The 16,366-nt window shown below is 42.1% G+C and overlaps 2 protein-coding genes across 3 annotated transcripts in view; one reads left to right on the top strand and one right to left on the bottom strand.

Moving 5' to 3' along the window:
- LOC129704723 (glutathione peroxidase 2-like) overlaps nucleotides 1-16,366 on the top strand; it is a 28,712-nt gene that overhangs the window by 993 nt on the left and 11,353 nt on the right. The window lies entirely within an intron of this gene.
- Nucleotides 56-9,817, bottom strand: LOC129704722 (uncharacterized protein C3orf62 homolog). The gene is made up of 3 exons (XM_055648029.1): nucleotides 8,980-9,817; nucleotides 7,014-7,117; nucleotides 56-1,199 (listed from the first exon to the last, which is right to left on the bottom strand). Exons 1-3 carry the CDS (start codon nucleotides 9,417-9,419, stop codon nucleotides 946-948), a joined length of 798 nt encoding a protein of 265 aa, XP_055504004.1. The 5' UTR covers nucleotides 9,420-9,817; the 3' UTR covers nucleotides 56-945.

The raw sequence follows: 16,366 nt of genomic DNA, 5'->3' as shown, positions 1-16,366 counted from the left end.
ATATGTTTTCAAGGCAGAATGATGTAAGACTTTCAGGGGAACCCACAGGAGATATCATTATCATGCATTATACTACTTTGTTCTCTTGGTTCTAAAGTTCCTTAGTTTTGGGAGTTGCTGTTAGTGTAACCTTTTAACAACTAACTGCATTGCATATTGAAGATCATATGAACTATGGTCCTACCCTCAGCTGAATGTGTGTTCTCAGGATGTCTGCAAGTGGGAAGCAACCTCGAATAATTTCTCACATATTCAAACAACATTGTTTATTACAGAAGAATAATTCATTTATCATACATAACCATTTAACAGATATGTTTTCATTGGAATAAATTGCATGACCTTTAATGCATATATTACTTAATACATTGTCATTATTTTAAAAAGATAATGTCCTTTTTAGTCAAGACTTGTTAAAAATTGCACCTTCCCACTTATCTTGTTCAACTGGTCAACATACCAAGTATAGTAATCCGGGCCTATTGGATAATTTATGACAAGAGCTTTTGTAAATCTTCAGTGAGAGTTAATTTGACAGCAACCTTCTGCACATAAACTGGAAGGGAAGGCATTTATTTTGTATTGGACTGTAATCAAGAATACATGTATTCTGAAGATCAAACCAATAGCCAGCCAAAAAAAATCTAAGTATGGTTGCGATGGAGGAATTCCAGCTGAACTAAAGTTTTTTAGGTTAGCTGCTTGCTGTGTTTTGCATTCAGACTTGCATGTAGAACTTTTTACTGGTCCTCATCAAAGTGTGGTTTGGCTGCAGTAGTCCAGAGACAATTGCTTCAGGAATTTATTTGTATCTATCATTGGATGTTCTTGCTTAAAATGCAGGTAAAGATATGTTGCAAGTTGCAAGATAGACCAGTCAAATTTGGTTCCAAAATGTGCTCAGCATTATGTGTTTCTCCATATTACTTAATCTTATCTATCTACCTACACTTTTTTCAATATGTTGTAATCCTCTTCCATGTCCAGGACAATATTAATCAAGTTGTCATCATCTGAGAGTCTATATTTCCCAGTGTGTGGTTCTTTATTTATTGGGCTACAGGGTGGATCAGCAAAGAAAAGGGCTACAGTGTCTTCTGCAGAAACTGATCCAGCAGATTGAGAAAGGGATGGACAAGATTCACTCAAAGGTTCCAGTTTTCCTGCCAATGCCTCGAGCGTTCGAATACTGGTGCTCTCTTCATAAAACACAATGGCAAAACGTTATCAAAGCTGCCTGCTTAAATATCTGCAAAGCAATTTTTCAAATTGCTATAATAATTTCACAATTTTAAATGGAAGTTATTAAGTATAAAGTAATCATATAAAATTGAAGGGGTTAATTTGTGTAGAATAATTAGATTGGCAGCAAGGTGGTGCATCTTGTTAAATTGCCACCAATCTGGTTTCTATGCCATATGGTTTGCATCTTTTTGTTCCAACTGCATGGGTTTCATCCAATGAGAGTTATTGATGTAGCCCAGACCATCACACAAACCAACCTTTTTCCATTGACTCCATCTACACTTCACGTTGCCTAATCAAGGAACAGTCTCACCCAGTGACTCCCTCTTCTTCCCTCTCCCAGCAGGCAAGTGGTACAGAAGTGTGAAAATGCACACCTCTAGATTCAGGGACAGTTTCTTCCCAGCTGTTATCAGGCAACTGAACCATCCTATCAATAGGGCGGCACGGTGGTGCAGTGGTAAAGTTGCTGCCTGGCAGCGTTTGCAGTACCGGAGACCCAGGTTTAATCCCAACTATGAGTGCTGTCTGTACGGAGTTGGTATATTCTCACGTGACCGCGTGTTTTCTCTGAAATCTTTGGTTTCGTCCCACTCCAAAGAAGTACAGGTATGTAGGTAAATTGACTTGCTGTAAGTGTAAATTGTCCCTAGCGGGTATAGGGTAGTGTTGGTGTGCTGTACTGAGGGATAGCCAAGTCTATCTTTCTTGGATCTTTCGAGGATCGCTGGTCAGTGCGGACCTGGTGGGCCTGTTTCCACGCTGTGTCTCTAAACTAAACTAGGGAGTGGTCTTGAGCTACTATCTGCCACATTGGAGTCCCATGGGCTATCTTTAATCAGATTCCACTGGACTTTATTTTGCGCTATACGTTATTCCCATTATCCTATATCTGTACACTGTGGATTTTTCTCCATGGATTGTCACCTTGTCTTGGTGGAGATGCTTGTGTGGTCCTGAGATCCTGAGAGCGATGCCGTCTGGAGCAATGCTCCTGGTAGGGCCACCCATGGAGGTAAGGTCGAGGGGGAGGTCTCTGATAAAGAGCAATCCAACCAAGACCTCAACAGTGGAACAGGTGGAGGATGATGGTGTCACAACGACTGGGAACGCAGATGAACGCTGCAGCAGAAAAGGGTCTCCGGTCATCTTGGACTCCATGCCACTGGATCCTGACCGAGATCCATGTGGTGACTGTCTGTGCACCAGTCTCCCCACGTTAAACGAAGTCACGCACAGGTGTCCTCCAAATAGGGAATCCACCTAACACCCTGGATTAAGTCCTATGACGATCAGCAAATGGCGACGGGGGCAGGATTGTGAGATCTGGAAGCCTCTAGTCATGACCTGGCTCATCAGGCAGTGGGTGCTAGATTCAGTCGCTGGATTGACCTCGTTGGAACGAGGCAGAAGAGCCCTTCGGCAACTGCACCCACGACTGAGCTGTCCTCTTTAGGATCCACTCTGCTCACCCCACATGGGGAAAGGGCTAGAAAAGGTGCCCTAAAAATAGCCTGCCTCAAACTTACCGATTGGATTACCGTGTCTAGCGGTATCGCCATATGCGGTCAGAAACACAGAAATATGAATATGAACTTTGGAGCATGGAATGTACGCACATTGATGGATAGTGCAACCAGTAACAGACCAGATCATCGCAAGAGAACTGAGAAGATTCCAGATTGACATAGCTGCCTTCCTGAAACCCGGCAGACAGACAAAGGACAACTGAAGGAGGAGAAGGGTGGCTACACTTTCTTCTGGAAAGGAAAAGCTGCTGTTGAGCCCAGGACCCATGGTGTTGGGTTTGCCATCAGGAACCAGCTCATCAGCCACCTCTCTGAACTTCCTGTGGAAATCAGTGAGCGTGTCATGACCATCCGTCTGGCGCTTGCCAACAACCAGATGGCAACAGTTGTGAGTGCCTATGCCCCTACTTTAATCTCTGAAGAGGAAGTAAAAGAGATCTTCTATGCCTGCTTGGACGAGACACTGTCTAATATCCCCAGGGAGGATAAGATTATTCTCCTAGAAGACTTCAATGCCAGGGTCGGCCGGGACCAACACCTCTGGAAGGGTACCATAAGAAAGGAAGGCATCAAGAACATCAACTCCAATGGAGCTCTGCTTCTCAGTAAAAGTGCTCAGCATGACCTTATCATCACTAACATCCTCTTTCGCCAGAAAAACAAACTAAGGGCATCTTGGAGACACCCACGCTCCAAACAGTGGCATCTCATTGACTATGTCATTGTATGTCACAGAACTGACGGTGGGCTCTTCAACCTTAATAGGTTGAAAGCCAAGAGCAAAGTTAGTAACACCGCCATCACGGAGCTTCAGTATGCGGATGACTGTGCCATTGCAGCACACTCTGCAGAAGACCTTCAGGGCAAGACATACAGCCATGGGCCTAGCCTTAAATATCAAGACGAACCAGGTCCTACATCAACCTCCACCCAACTGGCCGTCTACCCAACCCACTATAAAAGTGGACGACACCACTCTTGAAAATGTTGACCACTTCCCCTACCTTTCGAGGCAGCATTCTTTCCTCGAAAGTTGACATTGACTCTGAGGTCAACCATCGCCTGAGTTGTGCCAGCGGAGCCTATGCCAGACTCAGGAAAGAGTCTTTGAAGACCGAGACCTAAAGGCTCAAACAAAACTGCTGGTCTACAGAGCCATTGTCCTTTCCACCCTGTTGTATGGAGCCGAGTCATGGACCACCTACAGCAGGCACCTGAGAGCCCTGGAACAATACAATCAAAGATCCTTATGAAAGATTGAGGTTCAACTGGGAGGACAAACATACCAACATCAGCGTTTTGGAGGAAGCCAACATGACCAGCATCACCACCACAATAATGCAGCACCATCTTCGATGGACTGGCCATGTCATCCGCATGTCCAACACACGTCTCCCGAAACAAATCCTGTACTCTCAATTAAAGGAAGGTCGGCGAGCCTCCGGCGGGCCAAATAAACGCTTCAAGGACATCATCAGGAACAGTCTGAAGAAATTCCACATCACATCAATCAACTGGGAGCACATTGCACTGGGCAGGGGCTCCTGGAGGAAATCTGTGCAGGAAGGAGCTGCGCTTCACAAAATGGATCTACGCCGTGTCACAGAGACAAAGCAACAGCACTATAAGGAGAGTGAGAAGGGGGTTCGACGACTACCAACCACCGCCAGTCTCCACTGCCCACGTTGCACCAAGGTGTGTGGATCGCGGATCGGCCTCTACAGGCATCTGCAGACCCACAAGTAGACGACCCTATGTAGAGGAGAGGACAGTCATACTCGTTTCGAGTGATCGCCGATGATGATGATGACACTGTAGATGGCTCGATGTAATTATGTATAGTCTTTCCGTTGACTGGTTAGCACGCAACAAAAGCTTTTCACTGTACCTACGTACACGTGACATTAAACTAAACTAACTAACGTTATGGGTTGGTAGCTTAATTGGCTACTGAATTGCCTCTAGTGTCTAGGTGAATGGTAGAATCTAAGGGTAGTTGTTGGGGATGGGTATATAATAGGATAAGAGGATTAGGGTAAATAAATATTTGATGGTCAGAGTGGATTCTGCAGGCCAAAGAGCCTATTTCTGTGCTGCACATTAAAACCACAGCAAATATTAGAAACCTAAGGAAGACCTGCATTGCGGTTTAATAGAACTAGGAGTTTGATCCAATGTACTCTCTCCCAAGTGGAATTTAATGAGTTAAAAAAACTATCTTTGCAACCACTTCCTTTAAAACTCTAGGGTGTAGGTGTTCAGATCCTGGCTATTTGTCCAACTTTAGCCCCATCAGTTTCTCTAATACTCTTTCCCCATGACCTTTACACGTTATTTGAAATTAGCCCATTTGTTATCTAAAGGAGATTTCAAGTGTCTTCCATAGGAAAGACTTGCAAAAAAAAAGATTTATTATATCTGACATTTCTTTGTTTCCCATTATTAATTCATCATCCTCATTCTCTCGAGCTCCTACGCCTTCCTTAGCTGCCACCTTCCTCTTTACAGTATATATCTACAGAGACTCATAAAATATAGTCATACAGTACAGTCCAACATGTGCATGCTGATCAAAGTGCCTTCCTGAGCTCTAGTCCCTAATACCTGGACTCTTTGTTTCAATATTACATGCACGTTTTCTCTCAAAATCACTTTTCTCCCTTCTTATTTAGCTGAATAGTCTTTCACTTCCCAGTTCTCATTACCACATTAATCATTACCACTTTGTATGCCCTACTTTTCAATTTAACATCTCTTTAAATCTCTTTTGTTAACCATAGATTTTACCTCCTTCTGATGGAATACCTGTCAAATTGGGATGAACTCCTGCTGACCAGCTGTCTAAATATATTTCATCATTTGTCTACCGACCTGTCATTTAGCTTATTTTCCCTGAACACCTTAGAGTTTTCCACCTTTGTACCATTATTGAAGTTGAAGATAGTGGTTCCAGTGTTGTGGTGTTCATCCTCAAACTGCATTTCGAATTCTCACATATTCTGGTCACTACCTCCTAGAATCTTTAACCAAGTTCTCTTATTAATCCTTCCTCATTAGTCATGGCTAAGTCTAAAATAGCCTGTTCCCGAGTAGGTTCTGTAACGTATTTTCTAGGAAGCAATCCCTGACACACTCCATAAATTAATCTACGATATCTTTGCCAGTTTGGTTCATCCAGTCATATGTAGATTACAATCTCCCATGACAACGGCAGTTCCCTTCAAACATGGCCTAGATATTTTCCTATTTATGTTCCACCCTATTGGGAAAACACAATTTCGGGGCCGATTGACTACACCCACATATGTCCTCTTTTCCCTGCTATTCATGATCTCCTGAGTCCACACTACTATCCACTGCCTCTATATCATGACTCTGATACCTTCTTTGATTAACTGCTTTCTTTCTCTATTGGCTTGTTCATTTTTGAAATCCTACAACCTGAAATACTGAGCACCCAGTCCTGGTTACCTTACAACCATGTCTCCATAATTACCATTAGATTATACTTATACTCATATCAACACTGTCAACTCACCTGTCTTTTTGCAATTTTTATACGTTTCAAGTAAAGTCCATAACACTTTGATAGTTTTATAGTTTTTAACAACTCTGGATTTGATCTGTGCATCATATTTTACAACTGATATTTTAATAACTTCATTATTGTAACGCAGGAAACTCAGCGGCTGTTTCAAAGCCCCACAACAATTAATGTCTTGTTTTAGTGATGTTAATTGAGAGATAAATATTGGTCAGAACAAAAGGGGATAAAACACTGCTTCAAATAGCAGCACAGAATATTTTATCAGAGGGGACATACATGGACCTCATATTCAGCAACATTTAAAACCCAATCTTTTAACAATATTTCTCATTGCCACACTTTAATTCTATGTTAATTGAGCCTGCAACAAAGTTTATTCTGTTCATGTATATATACTACAAACTTTCTTAAGATCTTTCTATATTCACTTTTAGGCTAGTCTAACGTAAATACTTCTTATTTATTCTTCTTGTGCTATTTATCTCCTTCTATCCTTTGAGTGCCATTTTCTTCTTTTCATTGCTATTTCCCTCTCCCCCTTCTTTGGCAAAATAGCTTTGACCGTCCCCACACCACATGGTTGGGTACTTTAAGAGTTGCAAACACCAATATTAATACCGTAACTAAAATGGAGAACAAAAGCGTTCCAAAAGAAATGTTTTTTTTCCAAATAAGTAATTGTGCAATATTACCTATTACTTCTAGAAGATTCTTTGTCAGTTCTTCACAAGAATTGTTTGATGGATTGTTTCCCTGTGTTTCTGGACATACATAATTGTTGGTTTCTTGTGAGGAACTTTTGAGAAATGGAAAATACATTAATCAAAATCAAAACAATACTGCTTTTTTGACATCTTCAAATTTAACTTTTACCATGCTGATAATTTATACTAATTTAAATCCCAAGTTATATAATGACCATGGCATTGTGCTTTATCCAATAAACCTCTATAGGCATTCATACTGTTGTCCAGTTTATCCTCATCTCCCCAATCTTGCAATTTCCCGTTTTTTTCCCTTCTGATTTGACCCATTTGTTGCCAGTTAACTTTAGCTCATTTAATTACAGCTATCACTGGTGTTCTGTATCCTAATCTATTTTAACTATCTACATGGTTTCCTTTTGAACATTGCTGAGCATTGTGGACTTAGCGTTCACATGTGTGTCTGGCACCAGATTTCCAAAATACACACTCTATTCTGGATTCTGTCATGGGAGAAAACTACCATGGATAGGTACTTGGATACGAAAGGCACAGAGGGATACAAGATTCATGAAATTAAATGGGATTAGCGTAGAAAGGCATCATGGTTAGCATAGATGAGAAGGACCAAAAGGGCACCTTTTTGTGCTGCACATTTCTATGATGAGGACAGAGAAAAAGATTAGAGTCAAGAGTGTTTTATTGTCATATGTCCCAGATAGAACAATGAAATTCTTACTTGCTGCAGCGCAACAGAATATGTAAACATAGTACACTGTAAATTATATGATAAACGAGAGAGAAAAATAAAAGTTCAGTGTGTATGTATACACATACTCACATATATTAAAAGATGCAATCAAAGGTTTTCTTAAAAGTGCACCATCCCCATCAAATACTGGGAACCTGACCATTGACCACTCAAGATGAATAAGAAGCATTTGGGATGGTGGTGAGAACTCTGAGGCCATGCATCAGGTGCACACAAAGCCCAGTGTAAGGAGTATAAGGAGCACAGCAACATCAATCCCCATCTGCCATTTTCTACCTCATCTGTAGAAGAGTCTGTGGTTCCCACATTGCCGTCATTTGCAACACTAGAATCCACAAAACCAGACTGGAAACATGTCATCGTTCACAGTCATGTGGAACTGCCGACACACGATTTTCAAATTGCTCCTCTGATTATGAGTGTTGCATGAGAAAAAAATCTCCTTTTACTAAAGCAAAGTTAGGGACCTTCAGTTTGTCTTTTGTCTAGTTTTGGGCCTCTTAATCTTGATTTATAGATATTGGCAATGAATTTGACTCCGTTTTCAACTTTTCTACTACTTACCAAGTTTGCTTTATTTTGTCTCCATGATATTGCCCAGGTCTACCCTTTCCACTGATGAATCCTACTCCATGCTTTCATCACTTCAAGTTTTGACTTTCCCCAATTCTGTCCCAGCTCACCCCCATCCCAATTTTTGAAAAGCTAGAACAAAAAAGAAAGCAAAACTTGACACTTATGGATTGAAGAGTCTCAGCTCTTCTTACACTCATGCGTCAGCATGTCGATTTTGCAATAGCCCATTTTCAAATCTCCTAATTTCCTCACCTACTGTATCTAGCATTCACTATTTCCTTCTTTTGTTTTACGGTTGGCACACACACATACGCCCCTCAATACACAGCATTCTCATTGTTTCCTTCACTTCTCCGTGACATCTATTACTTACTATAATTGTGCCCACTGAAATCATCTAAGATATATTTATAAATCTTGTCAGCTCCCTCACTCTCAAAGACCTCCCCAGGAGAATCTTTCATTTTTTTAACTAGTTATTTTGTTTATTTGCCTTTTCCCCATCATGATCGATTTGAGACGTCTTTCTGCATGCAAGGAGCAATATTTAAAGGAAGTCATATACATGGCGCCAGAAAGTTAGAGTTTGTAGATGTTATTAAGTACCTGATATATTCTTGTGTAAAATTGTCCGTGCTCTCACAACAATTCTCAAAGGGACCATCTCGCACTGGAATATTGGTATTCATGACAAAGCTTTCTGCATTTCCAAAGACAAGCCGCTTTACTTTGAATGAAATATTATTGCAATCCATCAACGCAAGTTCTGCTGGCACACAGTAATATGGTCCTCTCTCAGGTAATACTTGGAGAACTGGCTGGGTGAGATGTGGAGAACTGAACGATGGATACATTCTCGCAAAGGAATGGTTAATGAATGCACTATCTGGTTCCAGTAACCTCACTGATTCAAGCCACTCAGAGTCTGAAGAGAACATAGGAGATACAATATTGTCCTCCATGGCTCGATCCAGAGCTGCTGCTAGGTCTTCCCTGCACTGCCTCAGTTTCTCAGACATTTTATTTACCTGCATGAAAAAAAACATAAAATCTGGATTGCTACATAATATTAAAAAGATGCACAGGAGTAAAATGAAACTACAGTGAATTATTTATTTAAAAATTATATTGATTGTTAAAATAGTAATTGGCACAAACAAATCTATCGCCTTACCATAGAATGTTCGCAATGGTATGGACTATTGTAAATTTTCTCTTATTATCAACTCTGATTTTCAAACTTCCATTATTCAGCATCAGCATTTAAAGTGAAGGGAATCATGGACAATAATCATGGCACAGATACACTGGTGGGAAAGAGTAGTCCTTGAATGATCAACATTGACCACTAGACAGGAAGTGATACAGCTGGCGGCCTGGTGCCATCACAACAACCTGGAGCTCAATGCTCTTAAGACAGTGAAATTGATAGTAGACTTTAGGAGAGCTCCCCCCCTCCCCTCATCCCACTCACCATCAACAACATGACAGTCATATCTGTGGAGTCTTTTAAGTTCCTGGGAACCATCATCTCCAAGGACCTTAAATGGGAGGCTACCATCGACCAGTCAAAAAGGCACAAAAGAGGATGTACTTCCTGCGGCAGCTGAGGAAGCACAATCAGCCACAGGCAAGGATGGTCCAATTCTATACGGCCATCGTAGAATCTGTCCTCACCTTCTCCATCATGGTCTGGTTTGGCTCAGCCACCAAGCACCACATCCGGAGGCTGTAGCGAATCGTCCGATCAGCTGAGAAGGTTATTGGCTGCAACCTTCCCTCCATTGATGAACTGTACACTGCAGAGACCAGGAAGCAAGCGGGTAAGATCATCTCTGACCCTTCTCACCCTGGCCACAAACTCTTTGAATCACTTTCCTCTGGAAGGCGACTCGGGACTGTCAAAACTGCCACAGCCAAACATTTTTTCCACGAGTAGTAGCTCTACTCAATAACCAAAAATCTGTAGCCTCCTTTTGCTCTTTTACTTAATTCACATGTTTAATCAATAATGTTTTATTCTTAATGTTTAATGTGTCATTCCTAACTGTCACTGTATGTCATTGTCACTTGTGGCCGGAGCACCAAGGCAAATTCCTTGTATGCGAAATGATTAACAACACTTGGAAGAAAGGGTACAGAATATATTTTGACTGGGAGACTTCAACGTTCATCATCAAATGCTGCTTGGTAATACCACCACATGCTGGTCCGATGAGTAAACCAACATGCGTGGTAAAGTTACCTTGATCGCAACAGTCTAAACGTAGCAGATGGCTTGCTTCATGATAACATCAGCTGATGTAATCCCCATACTATCCTTGTGAAGAGAGACTCCCTTCTTCACACCAAAGACATCCTTCATCTTATTTGTGGCGTAACATTCCTGCTAAGTGGTACAGAATCAGTGCAGATCTGGAAGTGCCGAAATGAGCATCCTTGTAGCACTATGGACAATCTGCAGCAGCAGAAATGTAAACTGCCAAAATCTGTAACCTTACATCCCAGATCTTCCCTCACTCTACCATTACTATCAAGTTGGGGTTCAACACCTGTTCAAGAGGAGTGCAGAAGAATATTCTAGGACAAATACCTAAAATTGGCAACCTTGCTGAGCTTCAACAGAGGACTGCATGCTTTTTTTTACAGCATCTATATAATTAAAAATAAAAGCTTGACCACTTCCTGTTTGCATGTTGATTTTAGAAAAAACGCTACCACTTACGGCTGTGATTTTTGGCCATCTTACTCAGAGTCCCACTCAGCTGCGCATGACAAGAGGATTTTTCCCATCGATGAAAAATAAAAGACTTATTAATGTTAAAAAAATGTTGAGATTCCCTCTCCTGTCAATAACGCCATAAAGGCCATGCCCCTTCAGGTGGGAGGGGGAGGGACTATAAAACCCGGAAGTGTGGACTGCCTCAGTCTCTGCAAGATGGGGGAGCGAGAGGTCACGCTTCTCAGTCTGAGCTGTGAATAACATTGAACACATGTCTACTAAACTGTGAGTGGTTTTACTGACCTGTGAGTGCCCTTAATGTGGTTTGAAAAAGCAAAGCAAATGTGGTGGTGGATGGTTGGTTTGAAAAAGCAAAGCAAATGTGGTGGTGGTTGGTTGGTTGGTTTTAAAAAGCAAAGCAAATGTGCTGGTGGTTGGTTTGAAAAAGCAAAGCAAATGTGCTGGTGGTTGGTTAGTTTGAAAAAGCTAAGCAAATGTGCTGGTGGTTGGTTGGTTTGATAAAGCTAAGCAAATGTGGTGGTGGTGGTTGGTTTCAAAAAGCTTATAATTAAAAGTAAATGACCACTTCCTGTTTGCACTAAATATTGATTTTAGAAAAAACGCTACCACTTATGGCAGTGATTTTTGGCCATCTTACTGAGAGTCCCCCTCTGCTCATCAGGTGCAGAGGATTTTTCCCATCGATGAAAAATTCAGATTCAGATTCAAACTTTATTGTCATTGTGCAGTTCACAGTACAGAGACAACGAAATGCAGTTGGCATCTCCCCAGAAGAGCGAACATAGAATATGAGCAATAAATATATATATACGTAAATACAGTCGTAGTAGTGCAATTTATCTGGGGGAAGGAGGGTAAACAGACTGTGGCTGGGGTGAGAGCAGTCCTTGACGATGCTGTGCGCCCTTCGCAGACATCGCTTACTTTGGACAGACTCAATAGAGGGGAGTGAGGAACCGGTGATGCGTTGGGCAGTTTTCACCACCCTCTGCAGTGCTTTCTGGTCGGAGACAGAGCAGTTGCCATACCATACTGTGATACAGTTGGTAAGGATGCTCTCAATGGTGCAGCCGTAGAAGTTCACCAGAATCTGAGGAAACAGGTGGACCTTCTTTAGTCTCCTCAGGAAGAAGAGATGCTGGTGAGCCTTCTTGACCAGTGTTGAGGTATTGTGGGTCCAAGAGAGGTCATCGGAGACGTTGACCCCCAGAAACCTGAAGTTGGAGACACGTTCTACCACAGTCCCGTTAATATGGATGTGGGCATGCGTGCCGCCCCAAGACCTTCTGAAGTCTACAATGAGCTCCTCATTGTAATCAGCTCCTCCCAAAGATAAGTTATTAGTGTTTAAAAAATGTTGAGATTCTCTCTCCTGTCAATCATGCCTTGAAGGCCACGCCCCTTCTGGTTGGAGGGAGAGGGACAATAAACCCGTAAGTATGGGCGTGGCTCAGTCTCTGTAAAGTGGGGGAGAGAGAGGTCACGACTCTCTGTCTGAGCTGTGAACCAACTGAAAACACTGAATGTTTACTGAACAGTGTGTGGTTTTTATGTGGTGTTTTGTGGTGGTTTCACCCTGCTTGAAATGATATGAAACTGCATTTGAATTTGGTGGTCATGCACCCTGCATGAAGTGGTATGAAACTGCATTTGAATTTGGTAGCCTTGCACCCTGCTTGAAGTGGTATGAAGATGCACTTGAATTTGGTGGCCTTGCACCCTACTTGAAGTGGTATGAAACTGCACTTTAGTTTGGTGGCCTTGCACCCTGCTTGAAGTGGTATGAAACTGCACTTTAGTTTGGTGGCCTTCCACCCTGCTTGAAGTTTGGTGGCCTTGCACCCTGCTAGAAATGGTATGAAACTGCACTTGAATTTGCTGGCCTTACACCCTGCTTGAAGTGGCATGAAACTGCATTTGAATTTGGTGGCCTTGCACCCTGCTTGAAGTGGTATGAAACTGCACTTGAATTTGGTGGCCTTGTATCCTGCTTGAAGTGGTATGAAACTGCACTTGAATTTGGTGGCCTTGCACCCTGCTTGAAATGGTATGAAACTGCACTTGAATTTGGTGGCCTTGCACCCTGTTTGAAATAGTATGAAACTGCACTTGAATTTTGTGGCCTTGCAGCTTGCTTGAAATGGTGTGAAACTGCATTTGAATTTGGTGGCCGTGCACCCTGTTTGAAATGGTATGAAACTGCATTTCAATTTGGTAGCCTTGCACCCTCCTTGAAATGGCATGAAACTGCATTTGAATTTGGTGGCCTTGCACCCTGCTTGAAATGGCATGAAACTGCACTTGAATTTAGTGGCCTTGCACCCTGCTTGAAATGTATGAAACTGCACTTGAATTTGGTGGCCTTGCACCTCGCTTGAAGTGGAAGGAAACTGCACTTGAATTTGGTTGCCTTACACCCTGCTTGAAATGGAATTTCAAGGAATAGCCGTGTCAACTGCCAGCCCACCAGCCGTGAATGAGTGAGCTGCCAGCACGCCAGGCTTGAGTGACTGAGCTGCCAGCCCAAGAATCCATTCGGCCCACAATGTTCATATTAGCCCTCTGGAAACCAGTTCCTTCAGCCCCCCCCCCCCCACTGGCCACCAATATTGTAGAGTGGAGAGGTGGAATATTGTGTTGGGGGACCAGCCCTCCCATTTGAACATGGGACCCAACGAGTCCCACTTAGTTTAGTAATAATAAATAGAGTCAAACAACCAAAGGGGCAGATTGAAGATATGCCATTCTACCACAGTCAGTTATGAATTGTGGTGAACAATCAAACAGCTAACAGGAGGTGGCAGCTCCAAAGAATATTCCCATCCTTAAAGTTTGTGGTGTACATGCTGATAAGTGGTACAGATCAATCCCATTCCATTGTGGATGACATGCATTAACAACTATGAAGAGTCAGTTGTGCCAAATAGATGAATCATCTCAGCTTCCCACTGAGATTCCCCACTATTGTAGAAACCAGTTTTTGACCACTTAGATTCATAGAAAAGGCTACAGAACTAGACAATATTTCAGATGCAACAATGAAGACATGCTCTTGAACAAGTAGTGCTTTAGCATAGTTACAACACTGGCATCTTCCCAACAATGTTGACCTAACACAATATTGTTGACTAATAACAATGTGTCCTTTTGAGAAGAAGCAAGTCAATTTCAATCTGGCTAATTATCACCTATTTAAATCATTAGCCAAGTGAGGAACGATATCTTCAACATTACTATCAAGTGTTATTCACTTGCCAATAACCTATTCACAATGCCCAATTCATGTTTCACCAGGACTGCACAACTCCAGGCCTGATCACAGCTTTGGTGCAAATGTGAGCCAAAGAGCTGAATTCTAAAGGTGAACTGGGAGTGTTTGCATTTGGCATAATAGCAATATTTGACTTGAGTGTTGCATCAAGGAATGCTGATAAAATTGTGGTCAATAGAATCAAAGGAATAAAACTCCAATGTTTGGAGTCAAACGGCACAAAGGAAGATATTTACAGATGTTGTACCAGTTCCTAAGGGCATGTCCTGGCACCAGCCAATTCAGCTGGTTTAACACTGACCTTTGTTCCATGGCAAGATTACAAGTGATGTTACACAAAAATGCTGGAGAAACTCAGTGGGTGCAGCAGCATCTATGGAGCGAAGGAAATAGGCAACGTTTCGGGCCAAAACCCTTCTTCAGACTGATGGGGGGTGGGGGCGGGGAGAAGAAAGGAAAAAGGAGGCATAGAGTTGGAGGGCAGGGGGGATCACAGAGGGGGGGCAGTTAGAGAGGAGGTTGTGAAACTGTCTCTGGAGAGAGGAGGAGAACTTCTTCAAAGTAGGCATACCATGAGGAGATTTCGCAGTGGAGCAGACAAAGTGTTTAAGAAGGAACTGCAGATGCTGGAAAATCGAAGGTACACAAAAATGCTGGAGAAACTCAGCGGGTGCAGCAGCATCTATGGAGCAAAGGAAAGAGGCAACGTTTCGGGCTAAAACCCTTCTTCAGACTGATGGGGGGCGGGGAAAAGAAAGGAAAAAAGAGGTGTAGAGTTGGAGGGCAGGGATGCTGTTTTCTAAAGATTGCACAATATTCAATTACATTTGTAACTTCTCACAACTGAAGCAACCCATGCCTGCAGGCAGCAATATCTAGAATGCATTCAGGGAAGGGGAATTGGTAATTGTTTGAAAGTCCTCATGAGCAACATCACAGGGGTTCAATCCTTGAAAGATCTATGATTGCTAATCAAGGATCTCTGTGCAGGCTGTGACAAGCAAGTCTTCTCCATGTAGAATCAGGTGGAAAATTGGAGACATTCACTAACCACATTGCCAACATGCTGCAAGAGTCATGTGAAACCTAAGTCTCGGATACCAATGTAGGTTCAATATTATCGGAAAGGAGACATAATGCCAGATGAAAATATATTTCTGGAAGGAATGAGACTCTGAAGGGGAATAGATTCAGAATAGATTCTCTGAGAATACGCCCAAGGGTGGGGAATCTTCTTCTATGGGGAATTGCCTCAGGATACAGGGTGACCTGTTAAGATTTAGATGAAGAGGAATATCTTCTCTCAGTAGCTTGTGAATCTTTGGAATTCTATATAGCAGAGAACAGAGATACTAAATCATTAAATATATTTGAGATAGATTCCTGACCTGCCGGGAAATCGAAGGTTGTGGGAATCAGGCAGAAAAATTATGTTGAGGGCAGTAATGAGAATAACCATCATGTTGAGTATGGTAACAGGGGCCATTGGACATATTAAGTGCTAGGATTATCAAACTTACTTGGCAAGAGAAGGTAGTGCATGCACTGCAGTGCTCTTTGTTACTGGATGCCTCCTCCTACCCCCTATGGTCCAGCAGCCTATTTTAGCACTGGTGCAGGATCCACAACCCCACAGATTTCTTTTAGTGTGTAGGACTGTATGGAAAATAGGCCCAGAGAAATGATTTTTATTACAGGCTCAGAGAAGATGATTTTTATTAAGTTATTTGTTTTATTATATTTTCAATAATTTAAAGAGTTCTTAGATTTTGTATTGCAAAACACAAATAACAAAATAAAATCTTTACACTATCTTTGAATTTTTATATCTCATGTTCTGACAGTCAGAGGAACTTCTGGCCCAGTAAACCCTTCACACACAGGATATCTAGGAATCTAAAATACTGAAGAGCTTTTGAAATATAGTCATTTTGATTATGTAAACAGGCTAGGCGAGTTATGCAAAGTAAAATCAAACA

Source organism: Leucoraja erinacea, chromosome 16 (assembly GCF_028641065.1).
Source record: "Leucoraja erinacea ecotype New England chromosome 16, Leri_hhj_1, whole genome shotgun sequence".
NCBI classification, from domain to species: Eukaryota; Metazoa; Chordata; class Chondrichthyes; order Rajiformes; family Rajidae; genus Leucoraja; species Leucoraja erinaceus.
Note: the sequence above shows the minus strand (reverse complement) of the source record. Positions and strands in the feature narration are given on the sequence as shown.